This window comes from Paramacrobiotus metropolitanus, unplaced genomic scaffold (assembly GCF_019649055.1).
Source record: "Paramacrobiotus metropolitanus isolate TYO unplaced genomic scaffold, Prichtersi_v1.0 Parri_scaffold0000045, whole genome shotgun sequence".
Taxonomy (NCBI): Eukaryota; Metazoa; Tardigrada; class Eutardigrada; order Parachela; family Macrobiotidae; genus Paramacrobiotus; species Paramacrobiotus metropolitanus.
The window spans coordinates 840,095-853,903 of record NW_026570265.1 but is presented as its reverse complement, the minus strand read 5'-3'; the positions used below and the strand labels follow the sequence as shown (position 1 = coordinate 853,903).

The window sequence follows — 13,809 nt, the reverse complement described above, 5'->3', positions numbered from 1 at the left end:
AACTCTGTACTTGTAGTTTCAAGGCAAGATGTTTCCAACAGCGCTATAGCATAACTTTCTCGTCTCAATTCAAACTTTTCAGAATTATTAGCAAACCGCGCGCGTTTTTTACTTACTGATTTCAAGCGGATCAAGAATAACTATATAGGCATCGCCGATAGGAAATTACCGATATGTGAAGAGCTTATACGGAAAATGCAGCATGCTCGTTATTGCCCATAAAATGCAAACTGTTTTGCAAAGGGCTGCTTATTAAATACTTTAAATACTTTACTTCCGTTAAAGCTCTAATTTTAACTTAGCTGGATTGTAATTAATCTTTTCTTTGTCTGCACATTTCGAAGCATATAATTATTGTTATGACAAATTAACAAAATCTGGAAGCAAAGATATCACAGAGTTTGATTTCTTAATGTTAGACTCAATTATCGTGCCTAAAATTGTTGATATGTGTAATTGCAATTCAAATCAAAGCGCCAAAAAATCTTCTATGATGGTTTCCAATGTTTCAAATGCAGCGGTGATGGTGCGACGACGTCGACTTCCGTGCAGCAGCGGCTTTGTCTCATGATCAGCCAGGCGCTGTCGTCATCGGCACAATATGATTACACAGCTCCCAACGTGTATCCTTGGAGAGCCATTAGAAAGTCATTGGCTAACCAAGCGGCAAAATGCTAGTTAACTAATAGTTTTTCCCGGTGGATTAATGAAGGTAATGAGCATTCAATGTGGTTTTTGCAGACTCGAGAAGCACCGGACCGGTCTATTAGTCAGCCGCCAGCAGGCCCTCCAGATAGCCGAGTGTGTACAGTCAATGCGCTCAACAAATCTGTCGGCTGATCACGATTCAGGAACAGACCAACGCGTATATGGACATTGTTGGCGCTGCTATTGTATGGCCATGGTACGTTGCCTCGTGCTAAGTACTGCGCCGGGAGATAATGGAAGACCTAGTGGGATAATTGACGCTGGTTGTATTAAGTATACAGTATACACGTATGTGCCGGCAAATGGCCAGCGCTGGCATTTCTACGGCGTACAGAATGATGGTGCAGCAGCAGCGTCAGGCCGCGGCTATATGCCCCTCAAGAGGACCTATCGAAGAGTTTCCGGGACATGTTCTTGTAACGTCACTTTCATGACAGATTGTTTTTCGGCCCGGCCTCGCCCATCAGTCGCCGTGTGCATATTGCGCACTGCGAAGAGGCCTTTTGAACGTTTGTGTTAACACAATTTAAACACTGTGTTTCCAGAAGGGTTTGTTAACTAGTTGTTAGTAACCACATTTGTACAAGATCATCGAGCAGCCGCCTCACGCTTTTCCTGTCTGCACCCCATCTGTACATACATATTACATCTTCAAGCAGCAGGCGGAAGATCGTCTCATAGCATAATGACCTTTCTCCACAAACGCTCCCTGCCCTGGTTAATCCTTTTATACATGTGGTGTGCTACTGCCGGTGCCCTTCAAAATTCGTCATCAGGTAATTTGTGTTGGCTGAATTTTGTTAAGCTGCCTTTGTGTTTGTGCTATAACTGAAAGTTTGCATTCGCGGGAGAAGTGTTGCGCTGCTAGTTATCTATGCAGCAGGCATTATCTAAAATTACTTTGATGCACTTGTAATCCCAAAATTGTATGTGACTTTCATCCAGAGCGCATTCTCTACGCTCTAGAGTTAAATTATGTGCATTAGAGCTGACCTAACTTAGATTTCACGATATACGTATTGGATTCCCATGGCCAGTGTCTACTCGACTCTGCATTTGACTCGTGAACGTTAAACATTGAACGTGAAAAAAATTAGTGCTTCCGTTAAAAAGCACGGTAAATGTGTATTTAATACAGTAAGTAATTTAAATTACATAAAGTTTTTTTTTGGAACTTCTTTCCGGCTTTATTTACTTTTCAATTACCATGATTTTATGTATATGATGTGGAAGATCGGAGAAATACATATAGATGCTTCTAATGTTGTTGCATCGTTTACACGAAGCACATTAATTTAGCTAATATCAGTCATCATATCACTGTTGTGTATACCCTGGATTCCTTTCAAGCTAGATTTTTTACATGCTTTGATTTCCGTATAGAGCCGGAAACTGAGTTTCTGCCCGCTGCCGACGCATTATCGGAAGCCAGCAATGCCGACAACGACGCAGTCAGTGAACTTGCGGACACAATTCCCGCCGATCGCGACATGGGAAAGCGCGAAGTCGATGGCAGCCTCAGGCCTAAGTTCGGCCAGAACTACAAATGGATCGGTTTAGGCAAACGAGACTCCGAAGGCGGGACGCGGTCAAAATTCGGACAGAACTACAAATGGATCGGACTGGGTAAAAGAGATCCGCGGATTAAAGTCAGTCCAACGTACAAATACATCGGCCTAGGCAAACGCATGGCGCCCTACTGGAGCAGCCAGTTGTTGACCAATTTCAAGGATGTCTTTGGTGAGAATGACAAACAACCTGCTGCTGGATCAGTGTCTCGCGGGAGATTCATGCGTCCTGTTTATTCGGTAGTAACGAAAAAGGTCACGCCTGCCGCCGGGGTGGCTGCCGGTGGTGAAAGCAGTGGGACAATCTTTTCCGAGGAAGATATGCCGGTTATGCATCCGCAAATCTTATCTGGTCAGGGACGTCCTAATACGCGCGGCGGAGCATTTGAACCCATATACGTTGGCCGGTATGTCGGCCTCGGACGGCGCTGAGCAATGCCGAAAAAATATGAGTACAGGTGACTCTGTGTTTCCAGAGCAGCAGCCACGGATGTGAATTTATATCTGCACACCCATGCTTTCATTCGTTTGTGGAGTTATTCCGCAATACAAAATACTATATTACTGTTGAAAGAATTTATATGACCGTGCTTGTTTGGAAATTCTGTTATTTGTCGTTTCACTTCTTTGCATTACTATTGCTGTTTGTTCGTATTCAACATGGCCTCTGTATAATGCTCTTGCACTTAATTTGCAGCGGATGCGGAATAAATATTTTAGCGGCCACTGTGCCATGACCCCTAAGAATAGTTGAGCGTGTGTTTATTTCTGGAACGAAAAACAAGGAATGTGCCCTTTGGGATGCCGGCAAAAATCATTGTCATTAACCCGTAATGGGAAATAATAAGCTTTAATTTTCTCTAACCAAAATTTCCATACATAAAGCATTCAGTGACGCAGGCAAAATGTGGCCCGAGGTGCAACATCTCAATGACGGTGAAGAATGAATTGCACGTCATGACAACTGATGTTGAAAAACTCAATTGGAATTCAGTGTCCATCACATCAAGTGGCAGATGTTTTCATAAATCCATGACGATTTATGTAACTTTTGGCACCGATATGGTACTGTATATTTATATTACGTAGTGTTGGCTTACATTGCCATACAATACTTTCTGAAGAACACCTTGTAGTCGTGCTCGTAATCTCGTGCTGCCATTAAGCGACTTTAGTTTAATAATATTAAATTTTCGTTTTAATTTGTCAGAAGCATTTCGACCGAACCAGCCAAATTAAACATACCTATTATTAAGATGTTGCCTTTCAATAGTTGTTAATTCAACTTGCTTGCATTTAAATACACTGGGCAAGTGCCATTCAGTATCGGTAAACGGCGTTATCATTGCGCATACTTCGCTACTGATTAGAATATTACCGCGACAGCGGTAAGACTACATCCACACTTATTTTACAGTCAGTACTGTGTTATCCGACATAAGGTCGCAAATGTGACTCATGACCTTTGAATAGGCAAAACATACTAGTTGCGCTGCGTAAAAAAACTCGTAGAGAATTCCTGAAACTGCGCAATGAACAGATATATGCAAATGATCCAATGCTGCTATCTTCAGATAGTTACGCGCATTGCTGATTCCTATACCTTTAGGAGGGCTTAATCTCGCTCTGCAAGAATACGTATTCCTTTCAAGGGTGTATTAATATTTACCGCAATATTTGCCGACAGAAAGCAGAGCAAACAGTGCGATTCGAGCTGGTCATCGCTCCGATGCTGTTACGTTATCTGTCATTGTTTTGATTGGTAATTACTCTAAACCGGCGAGTGTTTCACGTACGTTTGTTACTCGATGCTGCGCTGACGCCGGGATCGGCAAGTCCACCATTACTTCGGACGTGACATACGAGTATTTTGCGCCTTCACAGGATGAATACGTTTGGTGCATGTACAAGTTGCACTGCCCACTTCCTTTAATTTACAAACCCAGTCATCCTATAATTCTCTGTACATATTGCTCGTTTGACGTGCACTGGTTCGTTGCATCACAAACAGATAGGTTACGCCACTGCGTTAAGCGACTGGGTAGAAACTTCAACAAACCCAATCAACAATTCCGACCGCACATGGAGTTATGTACAAGTTAAGTTTTATACCAGTGCCACGAACGCGGCACGGCACGTCTATGAACTTAAAAATTCTCTGAAATTATTAAATTAAAAGAAAACAGAACTGATTCATAGCAAGTATTCCACACTCGACAGCAAATGGTTTGTTTTAAATCAAATACAATCGTCCCGGATTTCAGTTCCCTAAATCACACGATAATGATTAATTTAATGCGTAGATTCTCAGTAAATGAACACACAAATACCTATAACAAAACAACCTGTTTTTGGAAAAGCCTTATGAGCGAAATAAAATTGCTACGGCCGTACAGCAATAAGTCATGTCCACTCCGCATGTTATTGTAACGCCACTGATTCATGCTTTTCACAACATCCAGCATGAAACAAAGTACACTATGCAATCCTTCAAAAAACAAAGCGCAATCCCGAAGTATGACGCGACATCAACTGCATGGACGTGCTTTTCTGGTGCCAATTGTCGGCTTTCTCCATATGAGTTCGATACATTTTTACAGGGGGTGCCCAGTCTGATGTGTCAGCTTTGTTAGGAACTTTTGGACCAGTCACCTTCCGGAAGATCATGCTACTACCGCGCTTGCTTTCACCCTGTTAAAAGGCAACATGTTTAACGGAGTTATCCGGATTGTTTTCACTAAATTAAATGCCAGAACACATCTATTGGAAAATTCGAGGATCATAAATTTAAGGAAAATATACAAAAACCACACTTCGGAAAAGCAAAAGGGAGGCAGAAAAAACCAACCGAAAGCACAAGATAATTGTGCAAATCCCTCCATTTCGCAAAATGCGGAGTAACAGGAGGTCGCGCTGCAGCCAGTCGAGCCCCGTTAATGGCGAATAAACGAGCGGTCAGTTTGAGGGGATAGAAGAAACTGTTGGCGACAGCCTATAAACAGTTAAAACATGGCGAATACGTAATTAATGGAGACTGGACGTTAATTCTTACCCCTGCTGCTGCCGCAACAAGACGTAGATTGATCGGATTTGTGGTGTTATAGGACGCATAAGCAAAAACCGCAATGTACGTAACAGACGTCACAGAAACGTAACTGTACCACATGGGAAACAAACCCCTGTAATATCAACCAGACAGTTGCATGCAGATTTTCGAATGGCAAAATTACCTAAAATGACCGAATTGCATACCTGAAGAACCCCGATAAACCTTCTGTGTTGGCAATCTCCTGTATGGATCCAATCAAGCCGCTGAAGAATACTTTCAATTACAAAATGTACATCAAACTGGCCAAAGGACTACGAATGCACGATCGCAACTCAAACAAATTACGCACTCATATAGTTTCTCTCCTCCCACGAACTGCGCCATCGTGCGAAAAGCAATAACTACAAACATGAAACAGAACAAATAAGTAATAAATATTTTTAGAAACGTGTTTTACACCCCAGATCAGAAGTAATATTAAAGAAACAGAAAAAAAAATTATTTATGTTTATGTCAAAACAAACGATTGACCAAAGGCCCACCTTGCAACGGCCACGTAGCTGCCATGGAGAGGGAAACGACACTGATTTCCTTCAGCAACTACAACAAAATTACAGACCTGTCAACATCACTAAAATCACGACGAGAAAGTCAGAACTCACATCTTCCGCAAAGTTTGCAGCAGTGTAGCTTATCCCAACAGTTTCTTTCGGCTCGAAACGTAACATGCCGAACTCCATCGCGTTAGACGATCGACCAGAAACGTCAGCTGGTTCCAAAAATCCAAAACGTTTCACTTCCAGCGTAACGGGTCGCCCCAGATACCACTCATCATAGATATATTTCACCAACTAAAACATAATACAACATTAACAAAATACCGTAAATGCTATCACTGAAACGCATTACGTATGCACCAATATCCACATTCATTTGCTATTAAATCACGAAGAAAACAATGTCCATAGTTAATTATCGCCAAGACCAACAGAAACACCATAAAAAGCGATGAAAATAACAAATAATCTTTAATTTTTAATGAACTGTAAGTCGAGTGAGCTGGATGACAATGAGCTGTAAGAAATCAAAATTACCCGTTCCGATCCTTTGTAGGCATAAATACCCCCAATCACAACACCCAAAGTCGGTCCCAAGCCCAGAAACAACCCTTTGAAACCAGCCTCCTTGCGGATATGTTGAACTGAAAATATACAGAAAACGAATATAAAAATATTACGTACGAGAACACTGCTTGAGTGCTTGTCACCAAACTGATAACGGATCGTTCATCTGCACAATAGAGTAAGCAGTACCAAGCACATGATCCGCCGCTTTTGCTTTTTAGAACTATTTTAATTTAGTAGGAATTCTGCATATGTTAACGTATTCATTTGTTTTCACTTTCTGAGAACACGGTTAGTGAGACATGCATTAGCTAGTAAAACAAGTTCGAGACTTGATTTTGAGCTTTCACGTTAATAATTCCCCAATTACGGTTTCAAATTGAAGCTATTTATTTTTTAAGCACTTCAGTTCATACAAGCAAGCTAAAAAATTGTCAGTCTTTTTTTTTGTTATTAGGTATTCGCACATTCATTACTCTTTTTCCCTTACGATAATCTAGGACCGATGGCAAATAATATGCCGAGCGACCAAAGATATCCACTCCAGGACGTGCTGGAAAAGGTTCGTAACCGATCTGCAACGCATAGAATTGGTGATCAGTCGATAACCAATATCTATTTTTAAATATACCGTTTTACGCTGCGGATACACCACGAAGTGATACTAGTTTCGAGAAACTATCCGAGACTAATAAAGTGCATACTAAAGTTCTGCACGAAAAAGGCAGCTGACATTTGTCAGACTCAAGAATAAAACGTCTAAAATAACAATATGAAATGTGAAACAGGCAAAAATTCAAAACTGGCACCATCCGCAACTTTCCTAGGTTGTTCACGCTAATTGCAAGATTTTGTTCACCGCAGACAGAGAAATTCTACGAACCTGCATCAGGACTTGGGCCAAATTGAATGGCTGGACAGCAGTGGTAAAAAAGGCAGTTTTCGTGATGGTTTTCAGCTCGTCCAAGATTATTTCTTGAGTACTTCGCTTGGCATGAGGCGAATCGGAATCGGCACCTCCGTAACGCACTTGCGTTCCAGTTCGGCGCTGTCCATCTCCTTCTGGCATCTTGGCAGTCCAGAACGATGTCATATATCACACAAGAATTTATCCGAGCTGTCAAGTACAACGGCACAAGCTAAGCTGTAAGGAGTATCCAAACTGAAAATGGCACCTAGCAGACGTAGTGCCGTTTACGGTCTACAACTTTACCAAATATCAGACTGTCACTTAGACATAAATGATCTTCCAGTTCTGTCTATATCTTCATACCCATCAAAATAAGACCGAACGATGCAGACATACCTTCACGGCTTCACCTAACGGGACTTCCAAATTTTGGCTGGGTGCTGGATGAAAACGAAAAAGCAAGCCCGTCTATGGTTTAGGCTGTTTAGCACAACACAACCTCAAAAAATAACAACATCGATTTTGTTGTCGCCTTGGTAGAAAATAATCGGCCAATCGACAACAAATAATTTTGGCTGTCGCAAGGGCAAACAGCCAGGGGATTCGTTTCGTGGACTTGGCATACAGGGCACTGCTTTGAATGGCCATCCTTTATTACTGGAATAATTATTGGGTTGTAATAAAAATAGTTGATAAAAAAAGGCTGACAGGGTGTTTGTCTCCAGGACTTAGGCCAAACAATACGAATACTGCACAGGCTGCACACTGAAATATCTTTTGGAACCAGGAAGAATGTTTTGAACTTTTACTGCTTTCTTTTAACTTGGTTTTGGACTTTTATAGCTGTAAAAACGTGGGTTGATTGGACCGCATTTTGGTTTACTGGAGAGTTCACCGCGTTAACACAGTTTACCCTAGGTGTCTAGTGTTTCGCTGGTTGCAATCTAAACGCCGACATCGCAGCTGGAAGAATGTTGGCTCCCGCGAGAAAAGCACTGGATAGTGTGCACACCTCAGTTCACAATGTGATGCCTGTCGGAATACGGACATACTTTTACCACGAAAACTCCGTTGTGCAGCAAGCAAAGCCTTTCTTCGCCGTTGTCGGAGGAGCCACGGTGCTGTACTTGTCAGTGAAATGGGCAGTTTGCATTGGGAAAGCGGTGAGTTCTGGTGGTTGAGACTTGAAAACTAACTGCATCAGTCTGTAGTTAACGGAAACCTCGAAAGTTTTGAGTTTTGATTACAATATATATGAATAATAAATTGTTATAGTGATGAGAGAAATGCATTATATCTATAATTATAGGATAAGCCATTATTATATCACGCAAAGGTGTGAATATTCTAGGTGACTTCCTACTGCTTAGCAGGACCACTGAAGTTGGGTGCGGATTTGAAGAAAGTCGGTGACTGGGCAGGTATATGGTCAAAAGACATTTTTGTGTTGTTAAGGTTGGCACTGGCAGCTAAGTAGATATTAGTGGCAGAGTTATTTAGCGTTCCAGTTTAGGTAATGGTGTGCAATAATTATTACTGATCGGTATTCGGACCAATTGATTTATTTTTATTTTAAACAGAGAAATAGCCACATCCGGCTGGAGTAATATTCTAGCGTGGGATTTTAAACCTGACTAAAGAAGCTAAAAAACTTTAACAGTTTTTCATGTCTGAGTGGACATAATCTTGACAGCATCGATATGCATGAATGCGTAAATGTACAACTTAGTTAATATGGTTTACGCAGTTATCGTTGGCGCGAATCCGTGTAATGGATATAATTAGTAACACTTACGGTGTGTCCGCATAATTTCACACACTACACACCGCCATTTTAAGCGGCGATAATTGCGTCAAGGATTTTTGAGAAGCGAGCTGCATAACCTACATATTTTCCGCCGATGGGTTTTTGTATGCACACGTGTGTTTTCAGTTGTTACCGGCGGAAGTGATGGCATCGGAAAAGAGTTCGCTTTTCAGGTAATTTTATGTTTGTTTATTTGAAAGTATAATGAGTACGCGTACTGTTGTAATAATACTGAATAAGTTTGTTATCTTTATAGCTGGCACAGAAAGGCCTTAATATCGTTTTAATTGCTCGGAGTATTGATAAACTGGAGGGTGTTGCACGGGAAATAAGTAAGGACGATAAACGCTTACGATATATCAGCTATTAAGATGTTTGAACGTATTGTATTTGCTTCCAGCGGCCAAATACAATGTTCAGACCAAGATAATCGCGATCGATTTATCCAAAATGGGTCCGCATAACGTCCCTCAAATGCAGGAAGAACTGAAGGATCTAAACATAGCAATCTTAGGTAAGGCAGTATACATGGATCTTTACGCGCCGAACGACGAGTGTTTGTTTTGTTCGGCATTCTTTTTTGTTGGTTGTTATTAATCGTACTTGGAAGCATAGAATTTTTTGCTTTGTAGTTAATTCTGCCGGAGCTTTGGGTTCAATAGGCAAATTCCTTACAACTGGATCTGATGAGGTTCATCCAAATAATGATTTCTATAAAGATTTGAAATTGAGCTCATTTACGTGAAATTTCGCAGGAAGTTGCAAACATTATCAACCTGAACGCCCGCGCCACTGTTATGGTAAATCAAAATTTCTGTAATCATACCGAACAGATTGTATTGTGTGGCCTTCGGTATTGAAGACAAAATTTTCTTCACAATCAGTTAAGTACTGTCATGATCAAATTTACAGATGTCACGTGCCGTGATGCCTTTATTAATAAGCAAGAAGCAACCTAATCAGAAAAAGTATGTCATTATGGTTGGTGCAATATTGGGTGGAGCAAGACCGGCTCCAGGAGCAGCGGTTTATGGAGCAACCAAAGCATTTATGGATTCATTCGCTCAGGCTGTTCACCATGAATACAAGGGTCAAAACATCTGTGTGCAGGTACTTATATTGTTGTTGTAGTTGTTTAGTTTGATATCTGGCTTGGATAGTTGTAAGGTTTTATTGGATTTCTCCAGAGTTTTATTCCGGGAGCGACAAAAACCAAGATGCTGCCATTATCAATGCACAAGAGTAACATGGTGCCTACGCCTAACGAAGTCGTAACTGCATCTTTGGCACAGTTGGGAGTGCGTTCTCGCACATTTGGACATTGGAAGCATGGCATTATGGTAAGTTCGTAGGGTAAAAAAATATTGAATTTGAGTAACTTACTTGTTAGATGCCATTTTTTTCCTATCATTTCTGCTGTGTACCTGAACGATTCCTTTGAACAGCGCTTGTGCAATTCGCTTTTTGCAGGGTACGCTTGCTTCTATGTTGAATGTCATTGAGATCGGTTTCCTTCCTAACCAGTGACCAGGACAGCTTTATCCATGGCTATAAAAACTTTGCATTAGCGGTGACACTTGTGGAATTGTTCTCTACAGTTTTAAGTTCAAGCCTCGGATTTTATTACTTCATGGTTATTCGAAGCGATATAAATGTAGTAGGCGACCGGCACTTTGAAATGACATTTGATGATTTGATTCAGTTGTCTGTAGCGGTTGTTGAAGATATTACCGAATAGCTTCTTTGAATGTTTTCGTTCCGGAGTGTTGTGTTGATCTTATTAATTTATGATTGAAAATGCGATAAAAGTGCTCGGGGCGGGAAATGAACGCATGTTATTGTCGCTGTTTTAAGTGCTGTTAATTGTTCCTGGGAATGTAACAGTTGTTTTTAACCGGTTTGCTGCTCGGGGAGTTAGTAAGTAATAAGTATGTACTGTAAATGCAGTAAACGATGCGATTTTACTGATGTGTGGTGTAAAATTGGGAACCGCTGACTCTGAATTGCAGATTTTTTCGGTGTTCTTGCCTGTGTAAAACTATAATTTTTACACAGAGTAATTTGTTTGAAATCCAAATTTTCATGGTCAGATTTGATGAGAAAACGTTCTGTAATTTGTACCAGTGAATTTGTTCGTTGCAGTGACTACCATATGTGCATACAGCACTTCGTCGTTTTTGGGTTTTAGTTACATAAATAATTTTGTAACGGTTTGCTAAATAAATTTCACTTGAATGATTAATATCTCGAAATCGTAGCTTGTTTAAAAAATTCCACGTTCCGAAGCCTGTGCTTTGTCAGCCAGCATCGCATCGCTGTGTTGTTGCAAGGGGTGTGCGTAAATTTGTACAGTAATCGTTCTTTCGCCCGCGCAATGATCTACAGCGACATAAAGTTTAACTGAAGGAATCTAATGTTTAGATTTTGTTGATATCGCCAACTTTTGACAATCATGGCTTCCCGATTTCACTTCGGTTATTCCGGAAACTTGCCCCTAGTGCCTCAAATTGATCGAGTTTTAGCTCCGGTAGTACAATTTAAGAGCTATTTGGCCGCGGCGGGAGCACTGTATTTGGGCTATAAGTCAGCACAGGCGCTTTACTGCCTGGGACGCGGGGTTTTCTCGTACGCTCTCGCTAATCCTCTGCATTTGGGGCCTGATTTACGCAAAGTCGGTGAATGGGCAGGTAATGATTGTTTAATTATGACATCCTTTGAATACCAACAGAATCGTTTTACGTATTTTGCGTCTGTGAGCAATGATTACTGGATTTAGTTGTGACGGGATCTAGCGATGGGATGGGCAAGGAATGGGCGTTCCAGGTGACGCTTCGGCTTTATTTGTGTTTTCTCGTAATTTGAGTGTAAACGTTGTTGCTACGTGTTTTAACTTTTTTGCTGTGCGTTACTGTGAGGTAAGAGTAGTATCATAAGAATGTACTAATCACACTCACTTTTGGTTTTTTTTACAGTTGGCCGCAAAAGGATTGAATGTGATCCTGGTTGCACGAAATCAAGAAAAAACGGAAAAAGTTGCACAAGAAATCCGTATGACTATGAACTTCGTGGATAATACGCCCTAATCGAAAGCTATGCAAATAGAGTTTTGTGTTGCGTATCGTCTGGTGCATATTCACTAAGTTGAAATTTTTGCGGCAGGTTCAATCCACAAAGTGCTCGCTCGAACAATTATCATTGATCTGGCTCAGATCTCGGTGGACGATGTGAAGAATCTGCAGGATCAGTTGCGCACTCTGAGAATTGCCGTTCTTGGTAAATTTTGTTCAGGTTTCAACAGTTTACTGTAATCAGAAACCATTGCTTAATCGATTTTGATACTGATTTTCTTTTTTTCCGTTAGTCAACAATGCTGGCCTGTATTTTCCGGAAGAAAAGTTTTTGGCAAATCCGGTTACGGATGAGGTTGGTTAACAAAAATGTCTGAGTTTACTACCCAGCCTTTGTTACGTGCCGTTTTTTTGTGATAGAAAGCCGTGGAAATGATCACCGTTAATATTACGGCTCTTGTGCTGGTAAGGAGACATTCCATTTTCACCGAAGATTTTGCCGCAGCCGGTGCCGCATGTTTTATTTTCTTCGGTATTCTAGATTACTCGTGCTGTGTTGCCTTTGCTGATTGCACAAGGCTCTGGCTATATTGTCAACATTTCATCGCTGCTGGGCGAAAAACCTGTCAAGGGTAGTGCACTGTATGCAGCCGGCAAAACGTTTGTTGACTATTTCTCGCAATCCCTGGATTGGGAATATCGCGACAAAGGAGTCCATGTGCAGGTACAGTAACGTTATATAGATATATCCTTTGCTTGATGTGAAATCTTCCAATTGGATTGCTTGCAGTCTGCGATGGTTGGGATGGTGCGCACTGCTTTGCTGCCATTAGATCACCACAAAAGCCCATTTACTGCCGATGCAGCTGCTGCCATTCGTAATGCGATTGGGTTAATCGGTGTCCGGCAGCGGCATCACACTCATTGGAAGCACGCGTTAATGGTAAGCCAAGTGTTCTAATTTTAGCGCAGATGGTAATTAAAGTGTTGCAAATTCATGAAAACTCGATTAAAGCATTCGCGTAACGAAAAGTAGTGCTTCTGTTTTGCTGTATAAATGGTTTCATGCGCACCGGAAACGAATATTTCAGTACTGCATTGTGTGCTGATTAATTTCTTTGCAGTCTCATTTGGTCAGTTGTCTTCCGGTTATTGATCTACTCAAAAAATGAATCTGAATTCGGCTTTCCGTGGAAATGACTGTTAATGTTTGCTGCACCCACAGTCGCTTCCACATTTTATGATTTACTCCCTGGCTTGTGCATATTCCTTTACTTTTTATGTGGCTTGCGACTATCTGTCATTCTCAATCAGACTGTCAGCAATAAGTACTGTACGCTGTTAAGTGTTAACCGTAATTACTTAGGTACCTTTGAATCGTTACGGATAAAACGCCGATGTTGAGCTTTACACTTCGTACTGAAATTCTTGCTGTGTTCGTCCTTGCAGTGTGGTTTGGTGTGTTCCAGTTTGAACTGTGTTCTATTAAAAGGTTGCTTGGACTGGTGTCTGAGATAGAATTGTGGGAAAGATTACTGCGAGATGGACGTGACTGATCACACAGCTTCGAAGAAG

General features: G+C 41.2%; 3 protein-coding genes across 5 annotated transcripts; 2 read left to right on the top strand and 1 right to left on the bottom strand.

Annotated features, from left to right (window-relative positions):
* Positions 1–1,009: 1,009 nt before the first annotated feature.
* Positions 1,010–3,000, top strand: LOC129591312 (uncharacterized). 2 transcript variants are annotated; one of them, XM_055486922.1, is made up of 3 exons: positions 1,010–1,484; positions 2,092–2,448; positions 2,521–3,000. In XM_055486922.1, the coding sequence occupies exons 1-3, from the start codon at positions 1,394–1,396 to the stop codon at positions 2,706–2,708; spliced, it is 636 nt and encodes a 211-aa protein (XP_055342897.1). In that variant the 5' UTR covers positions 1,010–1,393; the 3' UTR covers positions 2,709–3,000. The 2 variants fall into 2 exon arrangements, with proteins under 2 accessions (XP_055342897.1, XP_055342896.1); XM_055486921.1 differs by having other exon boundaries at positions 1,027–1,484; positions 2,092–3,000.
* Positions 3,001–4,540: 1,540 nt separating this feature from the next.
* On the bottom strand, positions 4,541–7,913 carry LOC129591391 (mitochondrial carrier homolog 2-like). Of its 2 annotated transcripts, none has more exons than XM_055487030.1 (11): positions 7,756–7,913; positions 7,333–7,566; positions 6,940–7,024; positions 6,420–6,526; positions 5,988–6,176; positions 5,868–5,925; positions 5,675–5,726; positions 5,529–5,588; positions 5,329–5,455; positions 5,125–5,268; positions 4,541–4,967 (listed from the first exon to the last, which is right to left on the bottom strand). In XM_055487030.1, the coding sequence occupies exons 2-11, from the start codon at positions 7,540–7,542 to the stop codon at positions 4,767–4,769; spliced, it is 1,233 nt and encodes a 410-aa protein (XP_055343005.1). In that variant the 5' UTR covers positions 7,543–7,566; positions 7,756–7,913; the 3' UTR covers positions 4,541–4,766. The 2 variants fall into 2 exon arrangements, with proteins under 2 accessions (XP_055343005.1, XP_055343006.1); XM_055487031.1 differs by having other exon boundaries at positions 7,333–7,624; positions 7,756–7,885.
* Positions 7,914–8,056: 143 nt separating this feature from the next.
* Positions 8,057–13,736, top strand: LOC129591408 (uncharacterized). The gene is made up of 18 exons (XM_055487044.1): positions 8,057–8,522; positions 8,711–8,780; positions 9,293–9,339; positions 9,423–9,498; positions 9,567–9,680; positions 9,799–9,857; positions 9,922–9,966; positions 10,079–10,276; positions 10,354–10,506; positions 11,607–11,853; positions 11,943–11,989; positions 12,139–12,214; positions 12,326–12,439; positions 12,528–12,589; positions 12,655–12,699; positions 12,776–12,958; positions 13,025–13,177; positions 13,359–13,736. The coding sequence occupies exons 1-18, from the start codon at positions 8,331–8,333 to the stop codon at positions 13,404–13,406; spliced, it is 1,929 nt and encodes a 642-aa protein (XP_055343019.1). The 5' UTR covers positions 8,057–8,330; the 3' UTR covers positions 13,407–13,736.
* Positions 13,737–13,809: the final 73 nt, after the last annotated feature.